The following is a 20469-nucleotide window of genomic DNA, read 5'->3' on the forward strand; positions in this document are numbered from 1 at the left end:
ACAAAAAGATTGTTGTGAAATTGTTAAAGAAACATATTCTTTTAGTTTCTTTTTAGAAGTTTCTTTTTAACCCAACCTGTCTTACTTTAACTAGCTTTTTTGCTTCAGCTCCATAATGTTACTTTATTCACTTTCATTGAGTCGTTTTTTTCTTACTCTTATGTTTTTGTACCTGGAATCGGACTGTGTGCAACTGCAACAGTTACTCCGAGGGGATCAATAAAGTATTTCGATTCTGGTATTGATTGCTCTATTTCAGCGCTACGGACAGCGCCGCTCCCACACACTCATCCCCTAATTTAGCCATACTCATTTCACAGCACACACGCCCACTTGCTTAGCTGTGGGGCTTACAGTAATCTTATGCCAAAACGTTTAGACACCAAAAAGCATTTAATCACTTGGCAGCATACAGTGCATCTACCAGCATGTGTGGGGCTGTTACGTTAGAGATAATTAGATGTGCCTCACCCACTTTTTTCTGATGTTTTTTCCACAGTTTGTTTTCTGGCTAGAAAAAAGATATAAAAAATCTATTTAAAAAAAAAAATATGTTTTGAAATCTTAAGGATTTTAACTTTAAGTATGGACATGCACTGAATAAAAAATGTAGTTGGAAGAAAATCCCACAGATCTCCAGGCCCTGTCATACTGCCTGAGATCAGAAGGGGCCAATTCATTGCAATATAGCCTAACCTTTCATTGGGAAAACCACTTTAATGCTACAAAAGTAGTCCACATTAACGTATCACCCAAAACAACTACTACTAATCAAATACAAATTATAGTTATGAGTCTGCTGTTATTTGCCAAAAAATAGTTCCAACACATAAACATCCAGACACAAAGATTAAAGATCAAAGGCATTTTTAATACATCCTTTTCAGTTGATTTGAACTACCACTGTAGATACAGTGTGATTTGATCTGCAGAACATGTGTACAAGCTGTGTACTGATTGGAAAACGCAAAATATCAGTGTGACATAAAGTCAGATGTGTTCCCTTTAGTCTCACCTAAATAAATACTTTGAATAGGAAACAGCAAGCCCTTTGATTGTTCTATGAACTGTAACATGATGTGGGATTCGGTTGAAAGAGGGCTGAGGAGTAAGACAAAGCAATGTAAAGAAAAAAAAAGAGAAACTGCAGAGCAGAGTACAAAACAAGAGCGTGTTTCTTTTTGTTCAGGTGTGATCCGGACCGCCTTGGGTCCTGGCGACATGGACCGCGAGCAGAGGGAGCACTATCAGGTGGTGATTGAAGCTAAAGACATGGCGGGACAGAGAGGAGGTCTCACTGGAAGCACCACGATTAACATCACGCTCACGGACGTCAACGACAACCCTCCCCACTTCACTCAGAGTAAGACAATGGCACACAAATGATGAAAGGCTGAGTCGCCCTCTCGTTTATTATTCTACAGTTCAGAAGAAGAAGAACTGCTGTGTTTTTCCATATCTTGTGACACATGAACAGTTTACTCAACGCTGAAGCCTTCATTTCCCAAAATGCAACTAGATAGCATCTTCTATTTGTCTGGTAAAGGCCCGCTTTTATCAAACTTACAATCACAAGTTTTCCAATTTATGCTTCTGTTCAAAGTCTGTAGTCTCTAAACCCATGCTGAGACAACCCTGATGACATTATCAGAATAGTTTTTTCAGGGTTTGGAGCACTTCTTACAAAGCTACAGAATACATCATATATAGACTAGTCAGGACATTTACATGAACCATTTGTACATAAAGCTACAAAGGTAAAGCACTATAATTCGTAACCATTCCACATATGTTTTACTCTATGCACCACAATGACTGCTGTAGTATAAGAACGCTAAGGATACGATAGAATACAGTTTTATAATAAGTTGCCGGGGAAAACAATAGACTTTCACACAGAAAACACGTGCTCGTTCCTCGCGAGGGTTTAAATCCAAACCACAGTCTTTTTTCTAAATCTTAACTAGTTGTTTTGGTTTTCTAACTTAACTGTCTTCACCGCATGAATCTCACTTTTTCGTGCAGCTGGCGTCACGTGACCTGCCGGCGGTCGCCTATTTTGTAGGATATCGTACGAATTGGTGCACATAAATGTTCATACTATATCGTACGAACCCGTTCATGAGAATGCGGTGGACTAATACACTACATGACTGGTAAAGTGAACTTGATGTGTAAAATCAGTGGAGTGTCCCTTTAAAGTGGCGTGTAACAGTGTCTTTAACAAGTCTTTGCAATTTAATGTTAAATAAAATGATCTGTGTGAGAATGATTATTCCTGTGGAGACTAGAAAGTCCTCGAGGGGATACATCTTTTGATTACTTAGTCGGGCACTGGTTCCCATGGCAACAGGTCCATGGTCAGTGCTTAATACATTTTATTTATGGATCAAGAATGGCTCAACAGTTGAGAAGAAAGAGCAGAAGCCTGTCCATTTTTGCCATCTAATGTTCATGATTGGAACTTTATTCACATGAACTAATGGGCCACATTCAACCCAATAATGCAGCTACAATGCTAATGCTAATAATAACAACATCCAAGATGTCATGTAGGCATGTAGCGTTGTCATTAAATAGTCTTTTTAAAAATTAAAATCCTGCACTCTGCTCATGCTACAGCCTCACCATTTATTGAAGAAACCATTTTTTAAAGAAACTTCAAGTCTACGGTATTTTCCAACTCACCTGTACAGAAATGTTGTTGGGAATGCAAATTGTTTCTTGAAAATTAAATATCTTCTCAAAAGGACATTTCACCAAAACCAACATATTTTCTTACAGTACCTTTACTGGCGTATTTAACTATGCACATAGTTTAGGTTTGTTCGGTTACTGTAAATAATCCCGACGTCCCAGTCACACTTTTCAATGGAACTACTTTTGGTTGAAAAAATAGTCCCCATGAAAACTGACAGCATGCTCTTTGGATTATTATTATTATATTTAAGGGTAACGTGAGCACTAAAAAAACTCTCTAAAAAAACATGTTGCTATTGAATTATAGCGTTACACTCAACTGCATCATGTACACCACTGAACTAAACAGACAAGATCATGTATGCGTGGAGTTTCCCAGTTGTCATGGAAGTGTAGACGTTCAAATGTTTGTCTGAACAATTTACGTCATCGTTTTTGGCTTAAAAACTGAGGCATCTTACTCTAGAACTCAGTTAAAAGGTTTTGTCTGCAGCTCCTCCTAAAACGCCGTTGTCGTGTAAACGGACGGCCAGAACGTAAAAATACTGTTGCGTGTTATGTTGAAAACGTTGCTGCGTAAAGGGCCTCTGGGGTTCAGAGTTCATTCGGATGGTGTACCTATAAAGCTCATGTGATGGGATCGAAAGCTCGATAATAATAACTATGTGTGATTTTGTCTATGCTGTATTTCTGTTTGTAATGTAACTGGTGTGCCGTCTTTGCCAGGTCTCCCTCGAAAAAGAGATTTCAATCTCAAGGGACGTCCTGGTTAAATAAAGGTCAAATAAAAATAAATAAAAATAATTATAGAAGGGACATTTTTTTCCTCAACGGCAGTTTCCAAGATCAAGAATAAACTTTGATCCTCGTCTTCTTGGTTCAACACGGATATGATGTATTTGAATGTGTTGTGTTGTTATTGTTCTTAGTTGTCAAGACAACAACATTTCATTTTCTGTCACCATCACTCAGTGGCACCGCGGTTGCGTCTGTCAGAACTGGTTTCAGTGTAATTCACCGCTAATCACATTAGTAGATGCATTATAACAGTTACGGTTTGAATGGAGCAAAAGCTGGATCAAATGTGGCAGCTTTTCATCAGGAGGCTGTATTCAAACATACCGTAGTAGAATATGTGTGTGTGTGTGTGTGTGTGTGTGTGTGTGTGGTGTGTGTGTTTGTGCGTGTGCGTGTGTGCGCGTGTGCGTGTGTGTGTGTGTCCATCATTCAGATGCGTTTCAGTGCCTGTAACAGAGTTAAGGAAGTGGGTAAATTGCTCTGTTGGCCTCGATCACATCAGTCCTTCTCTCGTCTAATCCTTTAAGAATTGACACGAAGGCAGAACTTAGTTATCCAGCTCTCTGGATTTCTGGATCCATCTCTTCGTTTTCTACTTGTTTTCCCTCTCCGTCTCTGCCTCGTTTAATTACAGTCACTGAATCAGAGTGTCAGTTTTTCCCTTCTCTTGTCCACCCATCAGCGTGGAGAACCCATTCACCCGCTGTTTCCATCTCCAGTTCAGGGTGCAAAATAAGACCCCCCTAGTATCTGCTGAACAGATTGCAGGGGGCATTATCATTCTGTTTAAGTCACCGCACTTAACACACACATTGCATTTCTCCCAAAATGAGGATGAATCTATAAATATATACTGTATGCTTCCTGTTTTCTGTGTGTCACTCTTTCTGTCTCTGTTAACAGAGAAACCTACATACATTAATGCATTGATGGATCCGCAATGGTTCCTTAATTACAACAAGTGTTCATAGTGACAGATTAGTCCATCTAATGTTCATGATTGGAACTTAATCTATAGAAATGTGAATTAATCCATTAATGCAGATATAATGCTAATACATAATAATAGTGTCATGTAGGCGTAGCCTGTTATTGACAGGTTTTGGTTTTGGTTTTTAAGCAATGTTTTGAGCCAAAGCGATCTACATATACACAGGTGTTTTTAGCTCCAGTAGAAGCACTACTCTCTGATTAAACTAACAGACCCAAACCGCACATCTCATCAACATTCTCGTATACTGGGCATAAATAGGTGGCAGCATGTATACTCGGCACGATGCTGGTAGTTGCCATGGTTTACCCAGTAGACCAGGGGTGACCACACTTTTTCAGCTTGCGAGCTACTTTTAAAATGACCAAGTCAAAATGATCTACCTACTATAAAAATGCAAAAACATATATTTATTTATAAATATATTGAAACTGATATGTACAATATAAGTTGGTGTACCTTGCATAACCGCATTAACAGTACTGTTAACAGCTCCTCTTTTGCAGTCATATCGGTAAACACCATACGAATAAAAATGCACAACTGGGCTGTGTCACTCACGTCTGTAGACTCGTCTAATTGCAGTGAGAAACACTCGCAGTCTGCGATGTCCCTCCTAAGTTTCTCGGTCCCGTCCTCGGCCGTTCCTTCACAGCGCCGTGGAACTGTACTTCTTGACAGCTGGAGAGATTTGATTGAAGATACTATGTCAGGTTTGTTTTTAAAGTCTTGAAACAACGAATCAGCCGCTTCAACAAATGCCTCTTTAATCATCTCTCCGTCTTGGAAGGAATTCTTGTGTTTAACGATGACGTGACTCACCCGGAACGATGCTTCGGTGGCGGTCTTTGCTTTCGTGGTAAGCTGTGAGAAAAAGGCCTGCTGTCCAGACAACTGGGATTTTAGTTCTTTCACCTTTCTCCTTCTCAGTTCACTTTTTGGAGGGAATTCAGTGTCGTAGCTTTTACGAAAATGCCGCTCCACATTTACCTTTTTCTGAATAGCAATGGTAGATTTGCAAAAAAAAAAAGTCCTCCTCCCCTTCTGTATGGAAGTGGTAAGTTTTTGGCTTTTTACTTGGTCCAGCTCCCGCACTCCTTTTTATACCTTTTTTTTTAGATTATTAGAAATAACTTAGCTAGGCTAACTCGGCAACTCGCTTGCTTACTGGAATTTTGCCGCTGTTGCATGCACATGCGTGCTGAGTGCTGACCCATGAAAAAAAACAGACGTTAGACTGGTTGTCTTGTATGTCAATCAAGTGACAAATGTCATAGTAAGGATGGATGATTGGCTGACGAAAGTATCAGACGTTAGACTGGTTGTCCTGTATTTCAATCAAGTGACAAATATTGGCATTGTGCAGATGGATGATAGGCTGACATCTTTATTTATTTTTTTGATGCCATGCGATCTACCCCCACTGCCTTTGCGATCGACCGGTAGATCGCGATCGACGTAATGAGCACCCCTGCAGTAGACCATGGATCGTGTCCCGCGTGTCACGTTTCCTAAACTCAACCGTCGGTTTCTTTTTTTACTAAAGCCAACTGGTTCTTCTTCACCTAAACCCAACCCACGTGTCACATTTCCTAAACTCAACCATCGCTTTCTTCTCGTAATAACATGCCAAGTGCCGATGAAATGCCAAGTGGTGTTTACGTCCACTGTTTACAGCGGAGACATACATGCGGATAGCTCAAAATGCGTACAGATAACACGCCACTGGGCTTAAGAAAGTTGACGTGAATTCTTACGCAAAGGCATGATGTCATGTTGGGCTCAGAGCAGTGTGAAGGCGAGGTGTAAACTTAGGAAAAGAAATCTGTTTTTAATCCAAAAATTTAGCAATGTAAATGAAGCTTAACAGTGTGGTTTCGGAAGGAATAAAAAGCCCATGAATTTTAATAAGGATTTTGATTCCTAACCATAATGTCTAAACCATTCAGGGTAGTCTTACCAGAAGCTCCGATGTCAAAGGTTTTTGATCCGGTAAAACAGGGACTGTAGTGGAGGACTGGACCAACAGGTCAAACTCAATTCTGCTCCATAGTAATTTTATCTCTTTGTAAAAGAGCAGCTTATCAAGCAGTACTTTGATAAGCTGCGACTGTTAAGGGCACAAATGTTGTGATTAGGACGTGAACAAAGTGAAGCAGACGGTACAAAATGCAATTACCGGGTATGTCACTGTTTAATCAACATCCATGGATGCAATTGGGACCAAAAGGTCCATGTTTTTTGCCATTTTTTAAAGAACAGCATTAAATTAACTTTACAAAGGGATAATACTATTTGGGTTGTAGTCTAACTACAGAATTAGCTTTTCTTTTTTACTTTTTTCTTAGAACATGAAAAAGTGAAGCCGACATGGTACCAAATGCCAACACTATGTCACTATTTTTTTTGTATTTCATGTGCAAATAGGCCCTTGCCTTGCAGTTTGGTGTCTAATTCATTTATTACTACAGTCACATCAACAGCAAATCAGCCATGTAGTTTACATCTGAGAGCTCTGGGATGTCTTTGCCTTTCATATCATATTTATTTACATTTGATTGCTAACTTCTGCCCAAAGAGTCAGATGTGTCCCACGGGCTGTACAGTGCCCAGGTCTGCTGTAGAAGCTAGAACTACACTACCCACAATCCTAAGCATAACAGCAACTTCTACGATTGGTGGAATTTGCTGTTACCATGAATTTGTTTCCTGCACCTGCGAACCCACAAACGGCGACAGCTAGCTGCTTCCCTTCTGTGATCGTTTATGTACTCTGGCATCTTTACCTTTTTTTGCCGTTTTTAAGATATTCTTTGCCGCCAAATTGAATGTGTTATGGTCATGATTCATAACTATATATACAGTGATATCTAAAGAATTTCACCAAGGCAAGGCAGCTTTATTTGTACAGCACATTTCAACAACAGGGCAATTCAAAGTGCTTTACACAAAATCAGTAAAAAACAAACAAACAAACTGTGGAGGCTATTCTATAAGCCTCGGTATGGATGGCATGGTGCTCTCAACGCGTAGCAAAAAGATCTTCAGTCCAAGCATTGATTGTCTTTGGGTGGTGTTCCCGTTTATTATAAAAGTAGAAAAAGGGGTCACTTCACATAAAATAGTATTTCATCTAGTGCTGATATGATATGTTGTGGCGTGTTCACGGCTACGGTAAGAACCGTGTGTTCCCCGCCATCCACACCTTTTCTCATTGATTACCGCACCTGTAAATATACCTTCTTCCCAGTGACGTACCACACCCAGTGCAATACTCCCCCAAGTGGCTAAAAATAATAACTAAATCAACCTAATCAAATAAGGTGGAAACAAATGGCTCCTACACAAACAGATAAAACAAGTATAAACAGTTAAAAATAAAAACATTTAGACAGATAAAACCCTAACCCTAACCCACTTGAGACTACCTTCACACTAATTAGTCAATTTTAGTGCTACCTTTCGTGATCACCCGTAGTGTCTCTACCCTTCACGACTCTAGATGGAGAGAAGCCGATCAGACGATCATATAGGTTGCTCAATGCACACCAAAAGACATGATCATTGGCATACACATGATATAGGCCAACACAGAAACATCAAAAAACATCAAAACCTGCATCAACAATACATGCATCAGCTCAATACCTTTAACTCTTAAAATTGCTGAACTAATAGGCAATGTTAAATGTTTCATAGATCAGATATAGAGAAATTGCTTCTCATAAAGGAAGACACACGGTCACACAAACCTCGGTTCACACATAATTTCACTGCACACCAGGATGCCAATCAGCGCTGCCGGTGTCAGAGCCGAGACGCAACACAATCTCCAACCATCCAGAAAGAAATCTGAGTAGAGATGGAATCTGCTTCTCCTTTCATTACCTCTGGGCTCTTCCAGGCTCCCACTGGCTTTCCTTCACGATTTTGCTAAGAGATAGCTACATAAATAGATGTGGAATTGTAAAGTAAAATGGCTTTTTGTGATGTTTTTTCAGTATGACATATGTGTTTGCAGTGGCTAAATGTGCGACCCACTGAGCACCAAATGCCAGTAATTAAAATGATTCTTTGATCGACGTATCGGTACGCAACGGTCTCACACCAGCTGGGACCTTTAAGCCCAGTTCAGACCAAAGATCTGCGTGAGATGAGTGGAAACTTGCAACTTCTTGCAACGAGCCGGTCTGCAGTGTTCTGAAACCTGAACATTGAGACGGTGTATCGTCTCCATAGCAACCACTCTTTGCACTTCTGTCCTAACTTCCGACGTTTCGTGACAATAACATTTGAAGCTATTGGCTACAGAGCACCGGAGGTGACATGCAGGAAGGGAAAGCATGTACTGGGGACAAACGCTAAACTCGAGATCTCAACTTTCATGGAGGAAAAAAAAAAAAAAATAACGTTTTTGCTTACCGGGGACAAACACTAACTCAAGATCTCGAGTTTGAAAGTCGAGATGTTTTTGTTTGTTTTTTTAATTTGAGATGTCGTCTTTCGTAGACATCTCGAAAATAAAAAAAAAAAAAAAATGTTCTTGTTTTTTTCCCCTCCATGTCAAAGTCAAGATCTTGCAGATAAAACAAAGTCAAAATCACACAAAAGTGTTTTTTTATTTATTTCTTTGTCCTTTTTTCCCTCCATGTCCCTTCCTGGCTGAGTTGGCTGAGTTCGGTACAGTCTTTGGTCTTTTCCTCGTCTCTGCCACCCATCACTATATTCTGCTTGGCTGATTGTTATATGATCTAGTGGCTAAACGTGGACATGCTTCACCTTATTAATTCACCCAGGAAAGCCTTCCATTCAGAAGGGACCAACACTGTTACGTAGTACACTAACATAGAACTGTAGATATTATAATGCTTTACCCCTTGTACTTATATATGTATTGGTGTGTTTATTACTTACTTCATTTATTACATTTTAATTGTGAATCAGTATCAATGATTTAAATAAGATTCTATTAATTTGTTATTCAGTGTAGCCATTTTTTGTTTGATCTATGCTCAACGCAGTTAGAATAACACATGTTGTGTTGTGTTTATCTTTCAGTTTGGCCCGTTTGGTTTATTCGTTTGATTATAATAACTCCACACTGCACATGGCTGTACGTACTGTACATATCTGTCTATATGGTTCATGCAGAGTATCCATTTTTCTTATTATATATTCTGCTAATACACTGCGTATATCTACATCTATATTATTCTTTCTACTATTATAATGCCACTGCTACTACATGTTGTTCATACATTGTTCATATTACATAGCCATATTTTTCTGCTCTTATAACATATAATCTTATAATCTAATAACTGCAATATATTTCTTGTTCTGTCTATGCACCACCTGTCTATACTTGTATATCACATTGCACTTTTCTGCTTCTTTTGCACTTCTGGTTGGACGCACACTGCATTTTGTTGTGTTTGTACTCTGCACAATGACAAATTGAAATCTAATCTTGAATCTAATCAAATTTGGTTTTGCTTGGTCCGTTTGGCTTGGCTTGTTCTGTTTTGTTTTTTTAATTTTAATCTGGCTTTGTCAGTTTGGTTTGATGTTTTGTGTTGGTTTAGTAGTTTGATTTGGTTTGGTTGTTGGAAAATACAATTTTTTGTTTCTCACTGTGGACCGAGAGCTGGATAGCGGGCCTGACACAAGCAACTTATATGTCCATACACATGTGTGTAAGTAAGGGAAATGATTCTTTGTTAAATACGATTGTGGGTGACGGTGCAGCTGTGGCAGTGTGATAATGTGTGTACTGTGTATACACATTAGCAAATCACTCTCTCTCTCTCTCTCTCTCGCGTCTATGGCTACACACACAAACACACACATCAGTATACCAAAACAGTAGCAGGTTGACTATTGCCTAGCTGTCAGAGTTTATGACACCTGCTGTGTCACAACAGAATGTAATTATTCACTCAAGTAGTTTATACACACCACTAGATCTCTGACACACACACACGCACACACACACGCACACACACACACACACACACACACACACACACACACACACACACACCCACACACACACACACACCACGAAGCGTCCTGATATGAAACTGCCTGAGGTTCATACAGCAGAGTGACATCTTATTTGCATGCATTTAAACGTGTTTGTTTGCTTGACTCCATTCAGTGACTCTAACAAGCTGCTTTTCGGTACAAGACGACAGGCTGTGTTTGCTTCACGATGAGGACGAAAACGCTCAGAATCTCAAACTGATGGCAAAACACAGCGTTGGCACTTCTTCCAGAGAACAAAGAGATACACCACACTCACAAAAGATACATTAAAATACTTTTTTAAATGATAGTCAGCAGTCTGTCGCAGAGACATTGTTCCAGAGCCTGGCTTCCATCAGCATTTACACTACCTGTCTAACCTTCTTTATGAAGTTTGAAAGACGAACGATAGATAGATAGATAGATATATAGATAGTAGATAGATAGATAGATAGATAGATAGTTTCTTTGTCCAATATTTATGCTGTGATATGACAAACTTTGTCGATGTCTTTGTTTAACTTTATGTGTTGCATCCATGTTCTATGACCTGATTTACCTGCTCTTGTCAATGACTCACTCCATATGAAAGGTTGGATTAATCGAGGGTTCTTGATGAAAACCCGTCAGTCTCTAATCACTGTCTCAGGTGGTGATGTTCTTGTGTTTATGTTAAGCCAGACTTATTTGTGCAGCTCTTAATCCCAGTAACCATCTGAAAGGGCCCCACAGGGCCACATTAGACAAAAAATGCAGACACCTGCCAACAGTAAGTTGACACAGAGAGAATCCCCCCCCCCCCCCCCCTAAAAAAAACAAAGGAAAAAAAATCTAAGAAACTTTGAGATGGATTACATGAGACAAAAAAAAACCTTCCAGGGTTAAAAAGAGAGCAACGAGCAAATTACAAGGACTTGGATCATTGACACAATCAGGCATTGCAATAAAGTACAAATATAAAATTAAACGAGGCAAGAATATTCAAATTAATAGCAACATCAACATAATAGCCACATAAAGGGTCAGTGTAATGATTTTATGTCAATTGATCCAGATATTTATTTGCAATTTATCGCATCGATGTCCACTCATGATTACCAGCAAAGGAATGACACATTTTTAATCTATTTTAAATGCATTTTAAATGGGATACATTTTGAATGTTCAGGTGGTATGTGAGACCAAGGGTGTAACTTTGGTTTGAGAAGTTGGGGGGGGCGGGGCACGCAAAACAGGGGATCTGGGAGTCCTCCGCTCAAAATTTATTTTTATTTAAATACCGTTTCCAGCATTTCTACATAAGTTAAGGGACTATGGTGCTACAAAATCCAGAAAGTTGATCGTAATGATGAAGTCTATCAGAAAAAAAATCGTACTAAACTACGTTCACGAAAAATTTGTCTTACTATCTTAATTGTTAAAAATAGAGGCTGATCACAAAATAACATAAAATGAATTTTAAAGTGGGAGGGAACACAAAGTGGATTTTGATACATCAAATACATCCACAGTTTATGCAAATAACTTTAGTTTTGTCGAGAAAACCATCTGGAATGGCTTTAAAACTGAACTTGCCATTCAAAAGATCCTTGTATTCATCCATTTGCTCATGGAGGTCCGTTCTGTTTCGGGGGAGGGGTCTTGAGCTGCTTTTTAACCTTCTGAGGACAAAAGCAACACCAGCAAGTCTAAGCGATGTTTGACAACATCGTACTCAAAAAGGGCTAATACAATATTTCAATTAATTTATTAATATATTACGCTACTTGTGTGAACCCAAGACTTTTATAAACTCATTTCAAGCACAAAAAACAATTGAGTGAAGTTATGTTTTAAGAAATATTTCTGCATTAGGGCCAAATTATCTCTTTATACGTTCCTCTGTAACAATTTTGGACATCACTATACAAAAAGCTGAGTTTTTCTGAACGTTTTGATATGAAACACCAGGGGATCGGGTTATGTGCAAATACCCTTGAAAGGAGAATTCAAAAAGATACTTAAAAATGCCATTAGACCTCAGAATTTTGTTTAAAAAATGTACGTGTGTTACTCAGAACAGGAATTCTCTCTTTAGATCAAGTGTGTGAGGTATTACCTAGTGGCAGATAGAGGCAACAATGTGCAAAAAGAACTAGATTACGGTATTCCATGCATTAAAGCAGCACCGGTCTTAAATCACGCAGCTGACAGTTTTATTTTTCTGTGTTTTCAGGTGTTTACCACTTCAGTGTTCCTGAGTCGTCCGTGTCCGGCACTCCCGTTGGGAGAATCCTAGCTACTGACAGGGACATTGGGAGGAACGCCGAGATGTCTTTCTCCATAGTGAGTGGAGACGGCATGGACATGTTCAACATCTCCACTGACAAAGGCACCCAGGAGGGAGTCATCACTGTCAGCAAGGTGAGAGAATCACCCAACTCTGGGCTCAGAATACTAGAACACTTTTAATTAAGAGTTTGTCCAGCGCTGGTGTGAAAACCAGATTTACAAACAGGAATAATTAGGAGAAAACACAATATAACATCTCATAAAAAGGTTATTTATAAGGTGCATTATAAATAAGCAATTTACTATATTATATATAAGATAACATAATAAAAAGCAGCGTAGCTTCACAGAGTAAATTCCAGTTGTAGCAGATCAGTTGAGTGTTAAACTTAGACTGTTGAAGATATGTTAATATAGAAGTAAAGCAGATACGTCCGAAATGTTGTTAAATGAAAGGAGGAAATGATTTCTGTGGCCGGGTTGGTTCATCGGTAGAGCAGGCGCACATACACTTTCAGGTTTATTCCTCGAGACAGAGGTCCGGGGTTCGAATCTGACCTGTCCCCCTTTGTCACCTAGCTGTCCTATCAAATAAAGGCCGAAAAGCCCAAAAAATAATGTACAAAAAAAAAATCCAATTTATTTTCTACTGTCCCTTTTATTGTGAACGGTGTGATGCCTTATTTAGTCCGATTTAGTCAAAAACAGGCACTGATTTTGTAATTATCGATTCTGCTCATGGAATGAGATGGCTTTTCACATGGGAAACACATAAACGAGCCAGTTATCTCATGAAGCCTGGGAGACGAGGAAAAAAAGATCTTTACAGAGATGATCTGTACATATTTGTTTGTCTACATTGTTTTTGTTTTTTATGGTTTTCCCCACATATTTTGTATATGCAAGACCGGAAGATTTGCTACGAGAAGAGTTGATACTTGCAACGCTCCTGTCTGCAACGTCCTTAATCCTGTCAGTTTACACCGACGTTACGAGACAAGACATTTTATCATCTCCATAGCAACGACTTTTTGTGTCTCCGTCGTATCTTTTGACCTTTTGACATTTTTGTAGCTGAATATATAATTTGTTGCGTCTAAATATGTAGATGTGGATGACGTCAGTTATAGTGTGATGCTTGCTACTGTTGCATTTCTAGTGATGAATCGGCGAAGGCAGCATTTTATTTATGTGATAGCAACGCTCCCTCTCTCCAGCCTCACTGTCTCGCTCGACCACATACCGTGCTCGCAGTCGGTCGTTCACTTTCGGCTCAACCGCCATTTTGAGCAGCTGACAGTCTGTAACATAGCAATAAAATGGATTATGGATCATTTAATTTATATAGCTTGTAGCTGACTTTAGAAGCTGACTTTGCTACTGGCTGTCTAAAACCAGCCTCGGGTGACTTCACAAGCTGAGTCACAGCGACGCCATCAGCTTGGCTGAGTCCAGTTGAGACCGGTGCAACTTTTTCCTGCACCTTTGTGAAACGTTCAGCCCCGTCGTTCCTTGGTCTAAACAGCTTTAAATAGCAGCCCCTTGTAATCCCTAGGGGATGGCCCAAAAGGGTTTTTGGCAGCCCCCAAAAAAACAAAAACAACGTATCTAGTGAGTACACATAAAGACGAGAAAAGCGCAAAAGCCCAAATGCATTTTTTATAAATTCGGGAATCTGTTCTTTCCTAATCCCTTTTAAAATGAGCCGGCTTTTAATTATTTTGATATTTTTTCTCACGGTTTTGGGTTAAAATCCAATAATTTCTAAGCGTGTTCGCAGATCTCCATTTTTTGATTTATGAGACCCTTCCCACTATCCTTTTTTTAAGTATTTTTACATTGCAAAGCCCGGCATGTTTGAAGATAAAAAAACCCAAAAATTAAACGTATTCTCTTTCCCTTTAAAAAAGCCTCATCCGGCCTCTCCCAAGGCCCCAAACACACAGGATTGTGCTTTTTTTTTCATCCCAGGGGGGGGGCCCCTTTCACAGGTGTTTTACTGTTTCTATAATTGATATTTAGAAATTCTTTTGTTCCTCTTGCTGACACAACCTCAGGAAAGAATTGACTTTACAAAAAAATAAAGAATTTTTTCAGCAGGATACGAGATGAGGAAAATCCGGATTCCTTCAGGGGAAAAGCAATCTGTGAGATGTTTAAGTAAAACTAAACCCCTGCAAATTGTCACAGCTGCTGTCAAGACACACATTTCATCAACATTATTTCCACCTTTGAAAAACTATTCTTACTCGTCATCACATTGAACGTGGCAGCTGCCTAAATCACATTTTTATTAACGTTAGATTTCTCTGTGTATCAGCCTGTGCTGTTCGCTTCTTTCTTTTATCATTCAGACAGTCCTGATACAATAAGAGCTACGTTCTTACATTCCTTAAATCCCGTCTTTGATGCTCAACTTCTCAGCTATCAAATTAAAAGATATATTAAAGTAATTCACTTGCTGGATTACAAGTAAATGTGATGTTCTGCCTGTAAAGCCTACTGTTACTATGACTATGGAAAGTAGAAAGACTTTCTGTGTTTGGGCTGGTCAGTTATAGCAATTCAGTCTGGACTTCAGGCTAGTCTATTTCCTTATGCAACATGTTTTACCATAAGATTACAAAAACATGTTTATCAATAATTGTACTGTGTATCCCATAGACCAGGTCCAAAACAACCACCCTTCAAAAGCAAAAGGTATCAGAAATTGCATTTGCCGTCTAAATCTTAAAATCTGTGCCCAATATTTAAAGCTTCACTATTCAATGACTTTATATTAAAGATGCTTTAGGTAGCAATGCGAAGATCCAGGATTTAGCCGAACAATTTGAACATCAACAACTTCTCAGTCCCTCCCCCCTGTCTGGTAAAGGCCAAAATGGTCTCCTAAGCCCCTCCCCCCACAAAAGAGAATGAATTCATGGGCATGAGCTGTGACTGACACGCAGTTAGACACCCCATCTGGCCCTGATTGGTGCATCTGAACAGGGGAGCGGTGGATTTTTGCAAAATTGTACTGCAGGCTGTAGGTGGATTTTTTTTCTTCTGGAACATAAGGTCAGTTTCAGCAAACATGGTAGAATGGTAGTTTTTTAGCCTTTAACAACTGACTACATGTAATGTGAAAGGTGTCTCTCATACATAGAACCAGGCTGCATTGTAATCCTTTAGGCCTTTAGGGCATTTGCACACAGACAATTTTGTCCACTTAAAGGGCTGTTTTTGCCACGGACATGCTCAGATTATTATTCTAAGTGTCTGACAACATTATGGAAAAGTTCCCTACAGAGATAGAGCTTTTTGTTAAAGTAAGATCCTTTTTATAAGAGTGAAAACCTCTTTGTTTAAGCAGAAACAGCCCCTGAAATCATCATCACCAAACTCACCAGACTCAATTTAAATAAGCAATACTTTTAGCGTGTCTAGAAAATACATATTTTCACATGTATAGAGTGGTGATTGTTGGAACAGTGGAAAGATGACGCAAGACAGCTTTTCAAAGTTTTATTTTGTTTCTGTTGAATCAAGTGTGTTTTACCATGATAAAACTACTGTTTATTTAAATGGAGTCTGGTGAGATTGGTGCTTTTGGGGCTGTTTCACGTTAAACAAAAGATCTTACTCTTTAACATAAAGGTCTACCTCTGTAGATCTTTTAAATAATGTTTTCAGACACTTAGAATAATAATCTAAGCATGTCAGTGGCAAAACAAGCACTTCTAGCGGATGTAAATTGAAGGTGCACAATTGCCCATTAATGTTAACATTGGAACATTTTTGCGACTTGCTTAATATTGGACCAGTATCAAAGATTGTTGTTCCCATTAGTCAGTTAGACACAAAAACACAGGAAAACGGGGTGCAGGTTGAAAAAAACTTGAGTCACCCTATAAATCCCTACTGTGTTTTCTCTTTTTGTCTCTTTGCAGCCTTTGGATTTTGAGAAGAAGCCATCGTACACAGTAGAGATCCAGGTCCAGAACACCCAGGTGGACCCTCGCTTTATGTCCGCAGGCTCTAAAGACATGGCAACGGTTCGAATCGGCGTGGACGATGTGGATGAGCCGCCGCTGTTCGACAAAGCCAGCTATCTGATGGAGGTGAAGGAAGACGCTGCAGTGGGCGTCGCTGTGGGCTCAGTCAGCGCCATGGACCCCGACGCAGCTCGCAGCATGGTCAAGTAAGTCCAATATTTATTTTTAAATTATCCTGAAAATAGGGCGGGAATTAACAAGAAAATGAATAAATGACAGAAAACAACAACACTAAACGACCTATAGACTTCTCAGAGACACTTTGGGATTTCAAGTTTAGGGATTTCTTTAGTTCATTTTCTACTCTCTCTCTCTCTCTCTCTCTCTCTCTCGATATCCAATATCAGATTTACATGGTCAGTATCATACTATGAGATATTTGCTGATTTCCCCATGCCCAAGTGAGCAAAGTGTTTAGCAAATTGTGTGAAATCCAGCTTTAGTTTCCATTTACAGACTACAGCTTCTGTCATCTTACTTTTTCTGGTGGATTGACACAGTGGCAACTAATTTAAACAAGGAAAGGTGAAGAAATGCTGTGCCAGTGTCCTACTAATATTACAATTTAGATCAATGTGGAAAAAATTGGGTGAATCCGTGGCGTGACGCTCAGTGCGGATGGAGCCGCTTTTTCTTGCAGCCCTGCTTTGCAATTGTAATGAGTCATGCATTTGCTTGGATTTAAAATCCAACTTAAAATAAATCTTTTCATTTTCTCTGCTTGTATTTTTTAGTCTATAGCCAATCAAATCTTTATTTAAAACTATATTTTCATAAAGCAGAAACGTCACTGTTCTACACACTGACTAACGGTAGCCTGAAACACAAGAGCTTTGTGATTGATTTCTCCTTCATATCTACAGATAAGGGCAGGTCTTGTCCCGCTGCTAACACATTGGGATTTGTCCAGGGATTGTAAACTACAAATGCAGCAGCACTTGTGTGTCTGCTTTGTCTTGACAGAGAAGGAGGCATTTCTGATTTTTCTGAAGTCTCAGCAAAACCATATCGAAGTTGAATGAAGTCTGACTTCAAATGGACCTGGATTCACTAAAGGCTTCTGAAGAGTTCTGATGAGAGTCTGAAAGTACAGGAAACATAGGAGAAATATGAAGTAGCATTTAAGATAGGTGGTATAGTGATCAGTGATACGACCATAGACCTGCGGACTACACAGCTGTGTGTGAAAACTGCTGACTACATACACATCCGAAAGCTGCGCATCCAGGCTATATTTAAACCCCTCGGCCTCGCTGCAGTGCTGTCCATTGTTGACGCCTGGCATTAGGATAGTTTGAGCTCTGTTACTCTCCTGTTAGTGATTAATCATTACTCAAATGGCATCAATGCATCCTGGAAATCTTTTGATGTTTTTTTTTTCTTTATTGCTTTTATTAGAGCAGCTGAATAATAACAATGAAAGTAAAGGGCAGAGACAGAGAGAGAGGCATAGGCTGTAGAAAAAAAAAACTGTCTTCACTTCATCGAAGTTAATTGGAACATTTGGTCGCCCAAAAATGTCTTGTTCAGCATTCTGCCAAACAAGCTAGCTACCTACTGCTAGCTGATAACTCAAGGAAAAGTTAGCAGATTTTCTGTACAGCCATACATGCAGATGACTTGCGCCTCAGCTGGATGACTCGCTTCCGAAGGGTTGAAAGTCAACAGCTTTCCCCCCTTAGGGCTTAGCTTACCGCAGCGCCATTGCAACCATAAATAACACTTGCTTGGCTGCATCCGCCTCCCCAGCTCCACCATCTCGTTAAAAATCATCACATCCGGTTGCAAAAAACCAAGATGGCAACGCCCTCAGCACCGTATAACTTCAAGCTTCACAGCGGCCGTACACACACCAATAGGTGACGTCACGAATGCTCCATCGACAAATTTTACAGTCTATATGACACCACGCAGCAAAGGGCTGCAGGTCGGATTCAAACTCGAGCTGCTGCCAAGAACTGGCACACTGGTGTATGGAAATCAGAATCAGAAATACTTTATTGATCCCCGAAGGGAAATTCTGTGTTACAGTTGCACATATTGCAAAAAAGACAAAAGGAATACAAATGAAGATAGTGGTAAATAGAGAAGTATATGAATATCAGAGTTAAAATATAAAAATAAAAGAAATATAAGGAGTGTGGCTATGTACGATTTTTACATAGTTAAATGAATTGTTACGGTGAACACTAATTAACAAATAAATAATAGCAGCAAAGTATTGCACATTATAATTTAGGTAGGTGTTTTTGCACAAAACAGATAATAATGTCCAGTTTAAAACTATCTAAGTGTCTGTGTGTCAGACACTTAGAGGGAGGAGTTAGAAAGTTTGATGGCCACAGGCAGGAATGACTGTGGCCATCTATCCAGTCTAAGCAGAGAAGTGTAGGACAAGTGGAAAACAAACAATCATGATTAAAGAAATGCCATTAAACCAGAGCACTAACCAACCCTGGTCCTTGTCTTCTCTAGGTTTTTACAAGTGTTTGGTTTTACTCCTGCATTTGAAACCTACAGACGCTTATGCTAGACCCCCAGACTGGAGATGAGGGTTGGTGGCCTACCTGGCCGTCCTTCAAGCCTTTTCCTTTCCACCCGTCAGTTGGTGCAGTATCCAACGGTGCTGCCATTCGCTTGACAGTTTGATATTTGATAAACATATAAAAATGCGGACATAACCACATAAACTTGATGAAAGGGGAAACGTCAGTTAAACTCTGGGAAACGCTGTCACACTCTCAATCTGGCTATCTTCAACCCCGCGGGCCCAGATAGACCACCCCCCACCCCACGCAGGCGTCCAATGATAGCTAACAGACTGTATTACAACATGACATTATGTATAGATGGATGGATGACAGCAGTATGAGTGTAGAGCTGAGCTGTGGCAGGCATAACAGACACATTTGGAGACTAGAACTGTGACCTTTCTTAATGTTTAAGGCCGGCGAGCTGATGAGGAACGTTTCCAATTAAAACGGGCACGGATCCATGGAGGGCTCTTAAAATGATGTGTCACCAGGACACACACACACAAACACACACACATTTCCAATTATTCCTGTGTTTGTGCCTTTGTGTGTGAGACTGTATGATCTATTCACAGTGAAGTATTATTTTACCGTTGAGTGCTTTCTAATTACGATCGAGCCTGGACGAGCGGAAGTTTATTGTACAGTCATACATGTCTTTATGGAAAACCATGATTAAGATTGAATGGCACACAATTAAGAGCTGATAGCAGTTTGATGTTGTATTTTTGTAGTGAAACCAGCTTTGATCAGCCACTGAACATTGCAGACACTGCACTGTGCACTTCCTGTTTCACAGAGCAGTTTGCCTCCACTTTGACAGACAGGCGGAGAAGACAGGAGCAAAGGCATCTCAGTTCTATTATCTATGGAGTGCTGTGAAGCTGTGAATAGCTGCATTCAGCAACTAGTTCAGAAATAGAGATTTCTCTGTGAGCAGTCCACAGACAGTGGGAAACAGATTTTCAAGTAGTTGTGATGTTCTGAACAGGCTACAGTTAGACTGAATATGAGAGGGCAGAATGCAGCAAAACAATTATGGGATTCCAGTTGTAAGAATATCAAGGAATGGCCGTTGTTTTTTATCCCACTAACATCTTTTTTTTGCTTA

General features: G+C 39.7%; 1 protein-coding gene and 1 long non-coding RNA gene across 3 annotated transcripts in view; one reads left to right on the forward strand and one right to left on the reverse strand.

Moving 5' to 3' along the window:
* The window catches only part of LOC116699636 (cadherin-6), an 82871-nt gene that overhangs the window by 47001 nt on the left and 15401 nt on the right, over positions 1–20469 (forward strand). For both annotated transcript variants that reach the window (XM_032532318.1, XM_032532319.1), the window contains exons 5-7: positions 1190–1363; positions 12732–12919; positions 16720–16970. In XM_032532318.1, the coding sequence (XP_032388209.1) occupies positions 1190–1363; positions 12732–12919; positions 16720–16970 (613 nt within the window). The remainder of the gene's footprint in view (positions 1–1189; positions 1364–12731; positions 12920–16719; positions 16971–20469) is intronic.
* LOC116699682 (uncharacterized) lies at positions 6807–18478 on the reverse strand. Its single transcript, XR_004334481.1, has 3 exons — positions 18296–18478; positions 15155–15162; positions 6807–6817 (listed from the first exon to the last, which is right to left on the reverse strand). It is a non-coding gene; the product is annotated as an uncharacterized LOC116699682 (long non-coding RNA).

This window comes from Etheostoma spectabile, chromosome 12 (genome assembly GCF_008692095.1).
Source record: "Etheostoma spectabile isolate EspeVRDwgs_2016 chromosome 12, UIUC_Espe_1.0, whole genome shotgun sequence".
NCBI classification, from domain to species: Eukaryota; Metazoa; Chordata; class Actinopteri; order Perciformes; family Percidae; genus Etheostoma; species Etheostoma spectabile.